General features: G+C 37.6%; 2 protein-coding genes across 3 annotated transcripts in view; both read left to right on the top strand.

Moving 5' to 3' along the window:
- LOC134818510 (glutamine-rich protein 2-like) overlaps positions 1–14,978 on the top strand; it is a 103,482-nt gene that overhangs the window by 57,636 nt on the left and 30,868 nt on the right. The window lies entirely within an intron of this gene.
- Positions 163–14,829, top strand: LOC134818514 (uncharacterized). The gene is made up of 6 exons (XM_063828122.1): positions 163–173; positions 507–609; positions 7,225–7,493; positions 7,694–7,833; positions 12,073–12,208; positions 14,779–14,829. Exons 3-5 carry the CDS (start codon positions 7,281–7,283, stop codon positions 12,164–12,166), a joined length of 447 nt encoding a protein of 148 aa, XP_063684192.1. The 5' UTR covers positions 163–173; positions 507–609; positions 7,225–7,280; the 3' UTR covers positions 12,167–12,208; positions 14,779–14,829.

Here is a 14,978-nt window from a genome sequence, read left to right as displayed (position 1 = left end):
CCGCACCTATTAACCAGGTATTATGGAGTTATTTAATTTATTTTCAACCTGTCCGCACCTATTAACCAGGTATCATAGAGTTATTTAATTTATTTTCAACCTGTCCGCACCTATTAACCAGGTATTATAGAGTTATTTAATTTATTTTCAACCTGTCCGCACCTATTAACCAGGTATTATAGAGTTATTTAATTTATTTTCAACCTGTCCGCACCTATTAACCTGGTATTATAGAGTTATTTAATTTATTTTCAATCGCTTAAAATAATTTCATGATACCTTGAAGACAAATCATAGTCTTCCATTTTATTGAATAACTTAAAAACAAGCAGTGTTTTTGCAAAGAGCTATATATATATAATTGCTGGTGAAGACATCAATGTTTTGCTTGTCGACTCCGTCAGCCGTGGTAATAATGTTATGCAACACTTATCAACTTAGCTTTCGAAAACACTGTGCAATTGTGCGATCATCCTTACTAAAATCTCACATCTAACAAATTTCAGCCCAACAACTTTGTTGTGTTCCGTGATTTCTTCTCCTCCTACGTGCCAACAACCTCCAAACAGTGGCCAGATCATCTGAAGAGAGGACCAATAAAACTGAAAGGTAAAAACTTCTGCAATAAGATATAGGGTGGGCGGGTGGGTAGGCCGTGATTAACTTGATGTGTGTTTCATCCACATCTCTAGAAGTATTGTAGCTGTGTAATCAATTACTACTGGCTGAGATTTGAGCTGAAAGTTAATTCTGGCCCTATCTGTACAACATGTTAACATTCTATCATGTGATATGATCCTGTCTCTAATCCGTTAGAACTCATAAATAGAAATTGCTTAATTCTTTTACCTGCAAATATAGAACATATTCCTTAAATGGCATAATTGCAGCTTTTTTACACAGTTATTTGTTAACGCATATCGGACAGAGGTGTACAATAATACGAACAGTATATTTTGCAGTTAAGACTAATGTAGGTTTAGGTGGAGCAGGTGGGGGAGTGGGGGGAGAGGGGGGAGAGGGGGTATCTCTTTTGTTTAGACTCGCTATCTGTCGGACAGTGTGCGGAGATATTATAATCTACTAATTATAGGTTAGCAGGTATTACTATTAAATATCTGACGATATTGGTTTTTCTGTAGAGATGGGTGTATTTTTAGATAGCCTCTTTGAAGGCAAAGTCTTAAAGATGGAACAATCAAACACATTATATTATTAAAATGATGTGCTCAATATTACAATTAAAAGTCACGTGTTCACTATAAAGCTGTGTCCTGATTGGCTGCTGGGTTCCTGAAAGTTATCCCCTCCACCACACTAGTCATCTCTATAGCTGGAAGATTACCTGAGGATACTGGCACCAGCTGGTGTAGTCCTGGTACTGGTGGTCGAACAGGATTAGAAGTAGATATACCTCTTCCCATTCTACTGCCACAAAATACAATCTTCCTTGCAAGATCCTGAACGTACTTTCCAAATCTTCTGTTCGTTATTGTGTACAATATTGGGTTGCCACAGACATTAAGAAATAAAAAGTGAAATGCCATGAGGTCCATAGCAGGGGACACTTTAATTCCTTGGCCTTTGAGTAAAGTAAACACCGCAAACGGGGCAACACTACAGATGAAGAGACCAGATAAGAGTAAAGTGGTGACCAAACCCTTCAAGTTAACGGAACTGTTTGGGCTGTGTCTCTTCTTTTGTCGATAAGCCACCAAGAGTAAAATCAAGTTGAAAACTGTGATGAGGATAATAGGTACTATAATCTGTAGGATGAGCGCAGTCCCCCATAAAGGGGCAGCATCCTGATTTGTATAAATTGTAGTGATGCATCTAGCACTTGCAGGTGCAAACAAAAAATTGGACTTGTAGCCTAAAGATATCGCTGGTCCAGCCATCGCGAAAATCCAGATCATTAAAATAACTAGATGAATGGACCTCTTTGAAACTACATGGAATGGGGAGGCAATCATTCTAAGTCTGTAGGCTGTAATTGTCAGGACAGTGTCGAAGTTTACAACAGCGGGTATGAACGGCAGATGAGCGCTGATGAAGCAATAGATGTCACCCATAATGTACCTTCCAGCGAAGTAGGTGACAGTGATAGGTATCACCGCCACTATAGTGTATAGCATATCCGCCACTGCCAGGTTCCTTACCAGTACAATGGAGATCCGGTCTAGTTTTATGGCGTTATACCGGATAGATGAGTAGACGACGAGGCCGTTTCCAATCAGACCCATTATTACAACCAGCAGGCAGAATGTTGCTAGGGGAACCACTTGTGCTGTGCTCAGCGTCAACTCCAACATTGCTCCTTATCTTATAATGATTTGTTCAAATTAAGAACCAAAATTTTAGACAAGATTCACTACAACAGCTTGAGAAAGAGTAACGAGCACTAAAAACAAATAATTGATATTCCGTCGATATGAAATATACTACTTGTTACTGTATTAGTACAGGGGGGGGGGGGGGGGGGGGGGGCCAAAGTCAGTAACCACCGCCATGCTTTATATTTGAGAGTTGTTGCTCTGCAGATGGCATACTGTACCTACTTGTTCGAGGATTCCGTCACCAAAATTTGAAAATTCGATTTTTGGGGGCCACACCCAATCAACATTGAATTGCTTATACTGGTGTTTGTGAACATGTGAGAGACTCCGTTGTAACATATTGCAATAGGTCATTTAATCCAGAATATAATCTGAAAAGATGGTGCGAAACGGATTTAAAATGACGAAGTTATCAAGCAATTTGTTTATCTCGTTAGTAAAATTGATTGGGTACTCAATGATTGCCCAATTACGACACCGTAATTGGGCTCTCTGCACGATTCCCATAATGCGGATCTAGCCTCAACCCAATCACCTGATCACACGTAATGAACAAACTCGTTATGCTTCATATCTCGGTCATCTGAGAAGCTAGAACTCTCATTTTTTCAGGACAAACGTAAATTAAATGGCCAAACACCATTCAATAAAATTTTGCTCGATCCGACTATCCAATCAAATAAATGCGAAAATTAACCTTCATTTGAAAAAATTGAACACAAATATTTTTCGATTTGACAAATTCCTCGAACCAGTGGTGGTAGTAAGTCATACTAGAAAGAATTATTTCGATTGGGCACTCAGTGACTGAGCTATTGAGGCCAACGTATGGGTACTAACTTTTGCCCCCCCCCCCCCCCCCTGTATAATATGTATATTTGTGATGGCAACAAAATCAAATATATTATGGCACTAATGCCTATTCTGCTGTTAGGAGAGAAATCATTGAATCTATTTAATGATAGAATTAAAAGGCAATTTAAGCAGGTGCTTATAAATACTGGGTCGCGCTTAGTCTGTCATTCCGCTGAATCTTTATTCGGCGGAATCTTTATTATATGTTTATGAACATTATAGCCTGGGGTCCTCAGGCAAGTGCTTGTAGATAATTATCATTAGCTAAAATCATAGTGATATTTAAATAAAATGACATTATAAATTTTGTGAATGGGTAGAATACTATTCTAACAATAGCAATTAAATACAGGTGCAGTGGTTCTGCCAACCACCTCCTTTATAGAAACTTAATAGTCAACTCCACGCAGTAGAAATAGAATGACCTCTAATAAGGATTTCGCAATATCGACCATGACGTCACGTTCTGAATAGGTTCCTGAAGATTTCTTTTTTCTCGAAACCATGTACAGTAAAACCCCTATTTACTATTTGCTTTTCCCGCAAACTGGACGGTGAATCGGGTTTTTAGTGTACGTAGGACGTTAAAAACGGTTTGTGTGGGGCATGATAGATTTTTGAGCTTTTAAGTTGTCAGAATTTAACAAAATGGTCAAACACAATCGGTTGGACTCAACTACTGACTGATATTTGGGCTAAAAGTTAATTCTGGCCATATCTGAACAACATATCTGTACAAATATGGAACAATCAAACGCATTATATTATTAAAATGATATGCTCAATATTACAATTCAAAGTCACGTGTTCACTATAAAGCTGTGTCCTGATTGGCTGTTGGGTTCCTGAAAGTTATCCCCTCCACCACACTAGACATCTCTATAGCTGGAAGATTACCTGAGGATACTGGCACCAGCTGGTGTAGTCCTGGTACTGGTGGTCGAACAGGATTAGAAGTAGATTTACCTCTTCCCATTCTACTGCCACAAAATACAATCTTCCTTGCAAGATCCTGAACGTACTTTCCAAATCTTCTGTTCGTTATTGTGTACAATATTGGGTTGCCACAGACATTAAGAAGTATAAAGTGAATTGCTATGAGGTCCATAGCAGGGGACACTTTAATTCCTTGGCCTTTGAGTAAAATAACCACCGCACACGGGGCAACACTACAGATGAAGAGACCAGATAAGAGTAAAGTGGTGACCAAACCCTTCAAGTTAACAGAACTGTTTGGGCTGTGTCTCTTCTTTTGTCGATAAGCCACCAAGAGTAAAATCAAGTTAAAAACTGTGATGAGGATAATAGGTACTATAATCTGTAGGATGATCACAGTCCCCCATAATGGGGCAGCATCCTGATTTGTATGAATTGTAGTGAGGCATCTAGTAACTGCAGGTTCAAACACAAAATTGGACTTGTAGCCTAAAGTTACCGCTGGTCCATCCATCGCGAAAATCCAGATCATTAAAATAGCTAGATGAATGGACCTCTTTGAAACTGGATGCAGTGGGAAGGCAATCACTCTGAGTCTATAAGCTGTAATTGTCAGGACAGTGTGGAAGTTCACACCAGCAGGTATGAACGCCAGATGAGCGCTGATGAAGCAATAGATGTCACCCATAATGTACCTCCCAGCGAAGTAGGTGACAGTGATAGGTATCACCACCACTATAGTGTATAGCATATCCGCCACTGCCAGGTTCCTTACCAGTACAATGGAGATCCGGTCTAGTTTTATGGCGTTATACCGGATAGATGAGTAGACGACGAGGCCGTTTCCAATCAGACCCATTATTACAACCAGCAGGCAGAATGTTGCTAGGGGAACCACTTGTGCTGTGCTCAGCGTCAACTCCAACATTGCTCCTTATCTTATAATGATTTGTTTAAATTAAGAAATTTTAGACAAGATTTACTACAACAGCTTGAGAAAGAGTAACGAGCACTAAAAACAAATAATTGATATTCCGTGGATATGAAAATATCAGCTCATGTTCGTGTCCCTCGACGTGACGATAAAAATGATGCGAAGGACGAAGGACGAAGGTGCTAGTAGCAGCTGCAGCCGATGCTATTAAATACGGAGTGCTCTAGGCAAACGTACAAATACGGAAAAAAAACATTTCTTGCCGATGGAGGATTAACTTGGGGCCATATGTCCGTGGGGTCCCTAAATTTCGGTAAAATTAGTATAATGATAAACCACTTTTATAGAAAACTGCCATAAATGTTTGCGCAGATGGTTCCATAAATCAGTAAAACTATCGTACTATCTATTAAAATTGAAGACAACAACTCTCACTTGATAGTTGATAGGTAATTTGGATTCTGAACAAATAATCGATATAGCTCTGTAGTCGATGCATTACGAAAATTTGAAAATTTTGAGTATCAGCAGAAGACAACAAGGTCAGGTGATCAGGTGATCATGTGATCAGGTGATCAGGTGATCTTCTGCTGCTGCTCAGCCTCCCCCGATTATGTCATGTTGGTAATCGCACTATATAGTGACAACACTATAATATAGTGACAACACTATTATCTAGGAATTAAACAGGAATTAAACAAAATTGGGTCAAGCGGCAGATGCCGTGTCTGACCAATACAGTGACAAGCACTTTATAATGACAGCTGATCTTTGTCACTATATAGTGTGCAAAACGCACTAGATATAGTGACAGCACCATATAGTGACAAAAAAAGGAGGACCTAAAAACCCGTTTAAATAAATATTATCATTAACTCATTTTATCCATGAATTATTTTTAAATTACTCTATTAGGATTTAGTAAAACAATAAATACCTTATTTATTTGGCTTGTAGTAAAAGGTAGTTGTACTACAAGAGTTGGGGGGGGGGGGGGGCAACAGGCAACGTTACGCCACTGGACCTTACAATAAATATTTCCGTAACAAGAGCAATCCATGCGATTCTCTCTGTGAACGAAAAATGTATAGCTTACTATAAGAGACCAGACTTACATTCAAATGTTGGCGAGTGCAAAATGTAACAGGATCAAAAAATCAAATTGAACTCTACAAATTCGATTCATTAGCGTAAGATTTCTAAATTATTCCTTTCTACTTGTAAATAATTGGAATTCTAATTAACTAGTGAAATTCGGGGTTACGGCTATTATGAATTGAATAAAAGTAATTATCATTTAACATTTTTGTATCCTTGTGTTTACGAAAGATTAAGGTATGAAACATTTAGAAATTAGATGATTGAAAATCTACTACCGATCCAAGAGTTGAAAATGTTGTTTTGTGTAATGTACAGCTATTGTCTCCAAGGCCTGGCCTTGCTCCACCATTGGGATGGCACTAAAAGCTTGCAACCTTAATGAGTGTCTAAACCGTATGTTTAATGTTAATACCTGAGATATAACAATGGTAAAACTGTTTAATGTGTCTCATTGTATGTCCCTCAGTGTGTACCCATCTGTATATATATTGATACAAATTATCATGTTTCATGTGTGCTTTATAGTGTTGGTACATTTTCCAAGTCTTCAACTTGAAGCCTGCCTGACATAGAGGTTTACCGCAAAATATATTTTGACCAATGGGAAATTTTGTCTGGAACGCGCGAAAGCTTTTGTATTGTTTTGTGAAGGAAGTTTCTTACCGTGTTCATTTTGTGCAAACGCGCGGCGCGATTCAAAAATATAGCATGATACATGATCTCATCTGAGATAATCGATATATTCTAATCGATGCAGAACAAATTCGCGTTATAGGCGGTAACCACAGCAACTTGCAGCAAACGCCTGACAGTAGTATGAACCTGCACTGATATGCAACTATTTGACATACTATAATATTATACTTATCGATAGTCTGAAATAAGTTCATATTTTCTACACATGTTATCCTACAGTCACTGTTTATGAAGATGCGTGACAGCGTGATAGTGCATTTTTGGGAACAGGAACAGGGGACTGTAGATAAGTTCATTGTGATTGGGAGTCCACGTTTTTTCATAAACTCATTACAGTTAACGCTTATCACAATTAACTGTTTTCAGCTGTACCTAAGCTGTTGCCTGTTGAAAAGGAGTCGTTTTTCCCTTCAACGCTGACCATGCCTTTAAAGCCAAAGACAGCAACGCCAGTGTCCACCAATCCGGCAGCCTTCAATCCAGCAGCCTTCAATCCAGCAGCCTGCACTCCCTCAGCCTTTATACCAGCAGCCCGTGGTCCAGTACCAGCTGCCTTTATTCCAGCAGCCCGTGGTCCTGCTGCGTGCAACTCACCAGTCACAAACCCTGCAGCTTGCAAGGAATTTCATATGCCGGTTAGTATTTCGTTATAGATATCTACCCTCAGTTCAGATTATGTATGGAAATACATTTTGTCATTAAAGCGTAAAGAATCATTTAAATCAACAATTCTTCAGTTATTCTACAATTGACCATGTCACTATAAATCAAGTAGGTTCAAGCAACTGTGTGTGTAAACTCTGTATATTATATATCCGTGTTTGTTTTCTTTCAGAGTTTATTAGACAGACCATTGAGTCGGCTCATGTCGTCATCGGCCGGGAGTTCCGGGAGGGAAACCAGTTCACCGACCACAAACCAGGCCCCTAAGTCAGGGAAATCACGTGACTCTACTTTTAACTGGTCTAGGAACAAGTGAGTGTGTATGTGATTATTGTGATGTTGAGTTACGGGTAAACCGCCCCTAAAACGTCACCTGTTTTTTGGGCCCAGATTGCCGAGTTAGGGCTAAATTTACAGGGTTCTGAAGTGTCTAGGAATAATATTTAAACCTTTTTCTAGCCTGCCAGGAAGATTTGGAAATTTGAAAATAAAATCAGGTACAATTTTTTTGACGTTGAAATGGAGTCACTTTTAAAACACCACCCCTAAAATGTCAACTCTATATTATGTGTGATAATTACAAAATGTACAGGAGGCCTGATTTATCTTTTGTCACTAGTACTATTTGTTTTGTCTTATTAAAACATTAAGCTACTTGAAAACATTCACTCACTAAAGGAAGTACCTCAAAACCGTAATCACCCCCTAAAATGTCACGTGCACCACCCCTAAAACGTCAGCTAAAACAGGTTGTGTAGCACTCAGAATAATGCTCAATTATTAATTTTAACCACTTCTGGGACAAATATAACCTATTTCTGAGAGGTGTCGACCAGAATTTCTCTCTCTGTTGAAAAAAAAATGGTGGAATTTAGTCAATTTACTTTTTGTGACATTTTGGGGACTTTTTTTTGAATACCCAGAACTTACGGCAAAAAAATAACTCAGTCAACAAAATTTACACCTGTAGTTAGATTATCTAGTTATAAACTAACAATTGGCACAAAAGAAATGGATTCAATGTGATTTTAACCTTGTGCAAATTGCATGTTTTAATTGCATTTTTTGGGATTTTTAACATCATCCTGCATTTTGGCAATTTTAGTGACCTGTAGTTAACTAAGCCAACCCAGTAATCGATCTGACCTTCTCTATATTATAGACTAGATTTGACTGCTTTTAGAAAAATTGAATGTCAAAAACTACGGTTTTTGGTACTTACTAGTTTATGGTAAACCTATGATATGCCCCCTAAAATGTCATTTTTTCTCCCCTAAAATGTCAAATTTGTATTTTGTTCGCATGGTATGCGGTAATAGCTCTTGTTTTGGCACTTGTTAATTATTAACATCAACTATTAACGAAATGTGAGTATGCATTGCATCTTAGGAAAAGCCTGAGCAATTTGATCAGGTTAAAATGACATTTTAGGGGGGATAATTAGACATTTTAGGGGATGTTTATTGCGATTAATAAAATAAAACTAATTCCTTGAGCTGCCAAAGCTTTCTAGAGGCTATAGAGGACAAACCATAATACTAAACGCAACGAATCTTTCGCACATATGCTCAAAATTTATTGGGCTACATTATTGACTTTCCAGTCGAGACCCAATTAATTACTAACAACTAAATAATCAGGCTAATTAGTCGTCATAATTGGAAAATATTTCACTTTACTTCTTGCCTTGATTGGGACATTAAAACTTTATGTAGGCTTATTTTGTTGAGGACAAAATAGTTGCGGGCAACGATTTCCTTGAGACATATGAAAAGCCCGTGATAATCAGATGTTCACAAACAGAGCTAGACGCTGTTTACTAACTGCGGTCGCATACGACCCACTCGTCCGGGTCGCAAACGACCCATCACGGTTTTTCGGCTTTAACTTCTGAAACAAATACGTTAGGATAAAATAAAAACTGTAGCATAAGTTAAAAACATATGGTCAATACTGTGTAACTCTAACTTTTTAAAAATAAAGAATTTGGGTCATTAACGACCCACTCGGCTCACTTGCTTATTACTACATATGTCCATGTAACTTCTTGAATTCAGCCTAAAGCATGACATCATAAGTTCAAAATTGCCTCCCAGCAAGTGATAATCATCATAAACTGCGAAAAATCGGTTAAATGGGTCATTAGCGACCCACTAGGACCACAAAATTGATTAATTAAATATAATGTTGTCAAACTTTTACAAATATTAGTATAAAAACATGTTATATCTTGGTCATTACTCCTGTACGTTGATTTAACTTTTAAAATCGATCAACTGGGTCAATAACGACCCACTCGGAAGTTGAACCACCTCATCAATTATTATCAGTATCATGCTGTTCCACCATCAAGAAAGACACTCGTAGGTCTTAATTCCACGCAAACCACGGGTGGCTGACTACTAGCCCTTCTGAGATCCAGGGCCAACTGAAGGGCCGTCATCACTCATCAAAGAGCTGCGAGAATAACACTACTGCATATGCCTGGAGTTGCGTCCTGACTATAATACTATGGTGCGTGGAAATCTGTACCGAAAGGACCGTGGCCGTGCCGCAAAAGAAAAGGAATCGGCCCTCGTTCCTAACTTGCTAGGTAATAGCCATGCTGTTGTTGTTGCTTATTAGATTCTGTTACCTTTTTCGTCAATTTCGAATCTTGGTAAACGACCTGCTACAACCCACCGCTTGAGACCCAGGGTCCCACGGTGATCAGATCATGTCACTCAAGAAAAATCCCCTGAACGAAGTATACGAGATATCATGTAACCTTGGGTAAATACTGAAAGACGAGTGGTCAAATTGCATATTCTAATCCAACATGCCAATATGTTTTTTTCATTCCTAGAAAGTACGAGAATAACTAAACAACTGCTGCATTCAGATGGCTACATCTACAGCTCTGTGAAGAAGGACAAGGAAAAAGCCCCCCCCCCCCCCCCCCCCCCTATTTGGCTGGCGGTGCTGCAACCTGCAATCTCTCAGACAACTACCTCGTTTTGGGTAACAAACCCCGCAACAACGAGGCAGCTTTCAAAACGAAAACAAGTATTACGTAATCGGCCGAGAGGGAGGGGAGTTTCCAAATGATTAAGCTTGTGTAATTTTGACATAATAGCTATGTGGTGGGGGGGGGGGCGTAAAAATTGTCCAATAAGTGATTACGTAATATATGAACGGCCCCTAAGAAGTAAAGAAAGGGAGCTGCGAAGAGAGTAGATGCAGCCATCTGAAATCTGAATCCAGCAGTTGTATAGTTCTTCTTGGACGTTCTAGGAATCGGGAAAAGATAGGCATGTTGTTTGCTGTCTCACGACATTACGGTCGTGTACTAACAGCTGATAAACTCACCTACCTATCAATCCAATTCTGCCCATTATTCGTCAGTCATTGGGTGACGTGATCTGCAGATTACCGTGAGACTCCAGATCTCAGAAGGGCTAGTAGTCAGCCACCCGTGGTTTGCGTGGAATTAAGACCTACGAGTGTCTTTCTTGATGGTAGAACAACATGATACTGATAATTAATGTCGTGGTTCAACTTTCGAGTGGGTCGTTATTGACCCAGTTGATCGATTTTAAAAATTAAATCAACGTACAGGAGTAATGACCAAGATATAACATGTTTTTATACTAATATTTGTAAAAGTTTGACAACATTATATTTAATTAATCAATTTTGTGGTCTTAGTGGGTCGCTAATGACCCATTTAACCGATTTTTCGCAGTTTATGATGATTATCACTTGCTGAGAGGCGATTTTGAACTTATGATGTCATGCTTTAGGCTGAATTCAAGAAGTTACATGGACATATGTAGTAATAAGCAAGTGAGCCGAGTGGGTCGTTAATGACCCAAATTCTTTATTTTTAAAAAGTTAGAGTCACACAGTATTGACCATATGTTTTTAACTTATGCTTTTTATTTTATTTTATCCTAACGTCTTTGTTTCAGAAGTTAAAGCCGAAAAACCGTGATGGGTCGTTTGCGACCCGGACGAGTGGGTCGTATGCGACCATAGCTGTATCTTTTAAAGTAAACGAGATACAGATTAGCTTTTTTGGATATCTCATTTTTGCTGTAAAGTGACCTAGTGTGTTAAACGGCATCAAAATCGGCAAACTTTAAAACTCGTCGTCCCTAATGGGTTAATGAATTCCAGAGTTATAAAATTGTGCGCTTTTTTTCAAAAGTAAAAAAGTCGTACAAAGTGAAAAAAATGCCCTTATGGCATCATTTAGATTAAATTTCAGGATGTGGCAGGGTCTGAATGATATTTTTTATGTTTAGGAGTTACAAATGATTAGGTAAGATACTTTCTAAGAAGATGGGATCCAATAAATCAAGAGTCAAGAGTGGCGTTTTAGGGGTGGCTGACATTTTAGGGGCGGTTTACCCGTATATCGAGGCAGGACAGATTATTAACAAACGACTGTCTCACAATCATTGCATGTTTTACAGGAAAATAGTCCCATTTGTAAATGATGTACCGTAAATACTAAATACTGTAGGCCTATGTTGTTTTCCCCCTAATATTAATCTCCATCTATTTTAGCGTGATGCTGAATCGGAACTACATAGTTGGAGGACAAACCAACCCCATATCTCAATCCAGATACACTCATTTCGGCAGACCTCGACCATTCTAATAAGCTGGCGCCTCTGTTCCAGTCAAGGTTTTAAGATATATATGGACGCGTTCATTGAAGTTTGAGGATATTGGTAAATTTCTAAAATAGCGTTTTCGACGATAGTGGCTTAATTTTAGCATCTATTAATCTAGCGTGTTCATAAGTTCTGAACATTAGCCACGTGACCCATACTCCCATATGCACTGCTCAGAAATAAAATGTATTGCTTTTAGGCACTATAATGTAAAAAATGTCACATTTTTGTGACATTGTTTACCATAGCTGCCCAATTATCATTCCTTGGTCTGAAATATAGTAGATTAGGTCAATCTAACAATTATGATACAACATTGGTTAAAGGGCACGGATCGAACGGCTTTAAGGCAATATTTCGTAAACTTTGTCACACTCAGAATAAGAGACCTCTTTTCTACTGTGAGGTGTCCTCAAAACCCTTTCAACTCATTATTTGATGGTTCTTCTGCCAATCATAGCCCTAAAATATGTTGTTTTGAAAAGTTAGCTAATACATGCACTTGGTTATTGGGAAATGGTGTAAATTCTGTCACATTATATAATGGAATTTGAAATTCTGGGTGAATTTCCGAAATCATTTATATCTGATTTTGGTGTGGAAGGCGGGAAAACTCTATATAAGGACGATACACGGATACAGTTGATTCAAGTATAGGGCAGTTGATGTAAACATCGTCACAAAATGATACGACATCATAAATAGGTTACATTTTGCGGGGAAAATCTATATAAGGACGATACACGGATACAGTTTATTCAAGTATAGGGCAGTTGTTGTAAACATCCTCACAAAATGATACGACATCGTAAATAGGTTACATTTTGCGGGAAAACTCTATATAAGGACGATACACGGATACAGTTGATTCAAGTATAGGGCAGTTGATGTAAACATCGTCACAAAATGATACGAAATCATAAATAGGTTAAATTTGGAAGCAATGATTATAGAATGAAATAGTCTGTGATTAACATATTACATACATTATTAAATGGGCAGGGGTTTTTATATTTCCTGTATCTCTGTATTAATCATTTCGGACTGTAATTAGGACTGTTCACGTGAAAGAAATTGTATCTAAATTTTACAATGACGTACTCGTATGTGACGAAATTTACATTTCTTGACCCTATTTTGAAGAACCATACCTCGGTTAGAATTCAATGTTCTTCCAGGAATTATAGGTTGGTTATTGTTTAGCAAAATAGAACTCAAGTTTAACAATGCTGAGTTTAATTTTACTAAGTTACTGAAATGTGACGAAATTTACTTTTCCTGCCCCAACAGTATAATTTCAATGTGATGAAAAATTGGCATGGGTTTCTACATTTCTTGTATAAATCCATTCCGACTATAATAAGGACTATTGGTAGGAAATAAAATATATCTAAATTTTAAAATTACGTATGTGACGAAATTTACATTTCTTGCCCCTATTTTAAAGAACCATACCTCAGTTAAAATTCAATTTTCTTCCAGGAATTATTGGTTGGTTATTTTTCAGCAAATCAGAACCCAAGTTTAACAATGCTGAGTTTGATATCACTAATTTACCGAAATGTGACGAAATTTACTTTTCCTGCCCCAACAGTATAATTTCAATGTGATGAAAAATGGGCATGGGTTTCTATATTTCCTGTATAAATCCATTCTAGCTATAATAAGGGCAGTTGATATGAAAGAAAATCTATCTAACTAATGCTATGGCTGATGTGACGAAATTTACATTTCTTGCCCCTATTTTGAAGAATCATACCTCAATTAGTATATAATGTTACTTTATCACCATCACTATGTCGATAAATTAGTTATTTTGCCAACACGGAGCAAATAAAGTTATAATATTTTTTTTGTGACGAAATTTACAAATTTTTACCCTGTTCAGGTGTTGAAATTTTGCCAATGTTAACATATCACTGCCATATAATAATTTATATGACCGGCGTATGGTTGAAATATTGTTAATTGATCCATAGTACGTAATATAGGGTGTTTAAGTTGGTATACTAATATTTACTCAATTTCACACATGTTGAGATATCATACAAATTTATGTGACTAAATTTACCTATTTCTGCCTTCTGTATTTGTATTTTCCTATAACAATGAAATATGTGAACAATTCCAAACACATTCAGCTCACAAAATAATGCTAGACTATTCGGCATTTCTTGTCAGGATGTCATAAACATCCCTCATATAAATTTCTTAAATGTGTGACGGAGTTTACATGGTGCTACCATTTAACGAAAAAAGTAGCTAAATATGTAGATAATAGTCATATGCAACTATCCTATAAATTTGAAATTCGAAAATTTGGTCAAACACGGCAACAAGGGGTTCATATAAACTCTGTCACATTTTTATAGTGTGACAAAGTTTACAACTCACTGCCGGCCGCATTTAAGCGATATCTTATCGTCTGATAAAGATATCGTTATGCGACAAAGTTTATCTAGAGGATGAAACGATTATCCTAACCATTGAGGGTTTATATAGTTTTATAGTGTGACACATTTTACATCATCGTGCCATTTAGTAGGGTCACTAATATTTACCAATATCCTCAAACTTCAATGAACGTGTCCATATACACAGTACACACGTCCAAAAACAATTCCTGTTCATCAGAATCAGAATCCCATGTTCATAAAAGATGAAGTTAAAATGTATCATTTTCCCATTTTCAAAATCAGTTATCGTTATTCATTCTTGATCAATGTTCTTATCTTAGACTTAAAGGTGTTAGGTTTAATTATTTGAGTATTCATCTTGTTATGGATACAATTTTCC

Source organism: Bolinopsis microptera, chromosome 7, assembly GCF_026151205.1.
Source record: "Bolinopsis microptera isolate Bmic1 chromosome 7, MBARI_Bmic_1.0, whole genome shotgun sequence".
NCBI classification, from domain to species: Eukaryota; Metazoa; Ctenophora; class Tentaculata; order Lobata; family Bolinopsidae; genus Bolinopsis; species Bolinopsis microptera.
Note: the sequence above shows the minus strand (reverse complement) of the source record. Positions and strands in the feature narration are given on the sequence as shown.

Excerpts from the sequence above, each read along its gene's own strand:
- LOC134818514 (XM_063828122.1), top strand. The coding sequence starts at position 7,281 with ATGCCTTTAAAGCCAAAGACAGCAACGCCAGTGTCCACCAATCCGGCA. Across the intron at positions 7,494-7,693 it reads GCAAGGAATTTCATATGCCG|AGTTTATTAGACAGACCATT; the intron begins GTTAGTATTTCG and ends GTTTTCTTTCAG. Across the intron at positions 7,834-12,072 it reads TTTAACTGGTCTAGGAACAA|CGTGATGCTGAATCGGAACT; the intron begins GTGAGTGTGTAT and ends CATCTATTTTAG.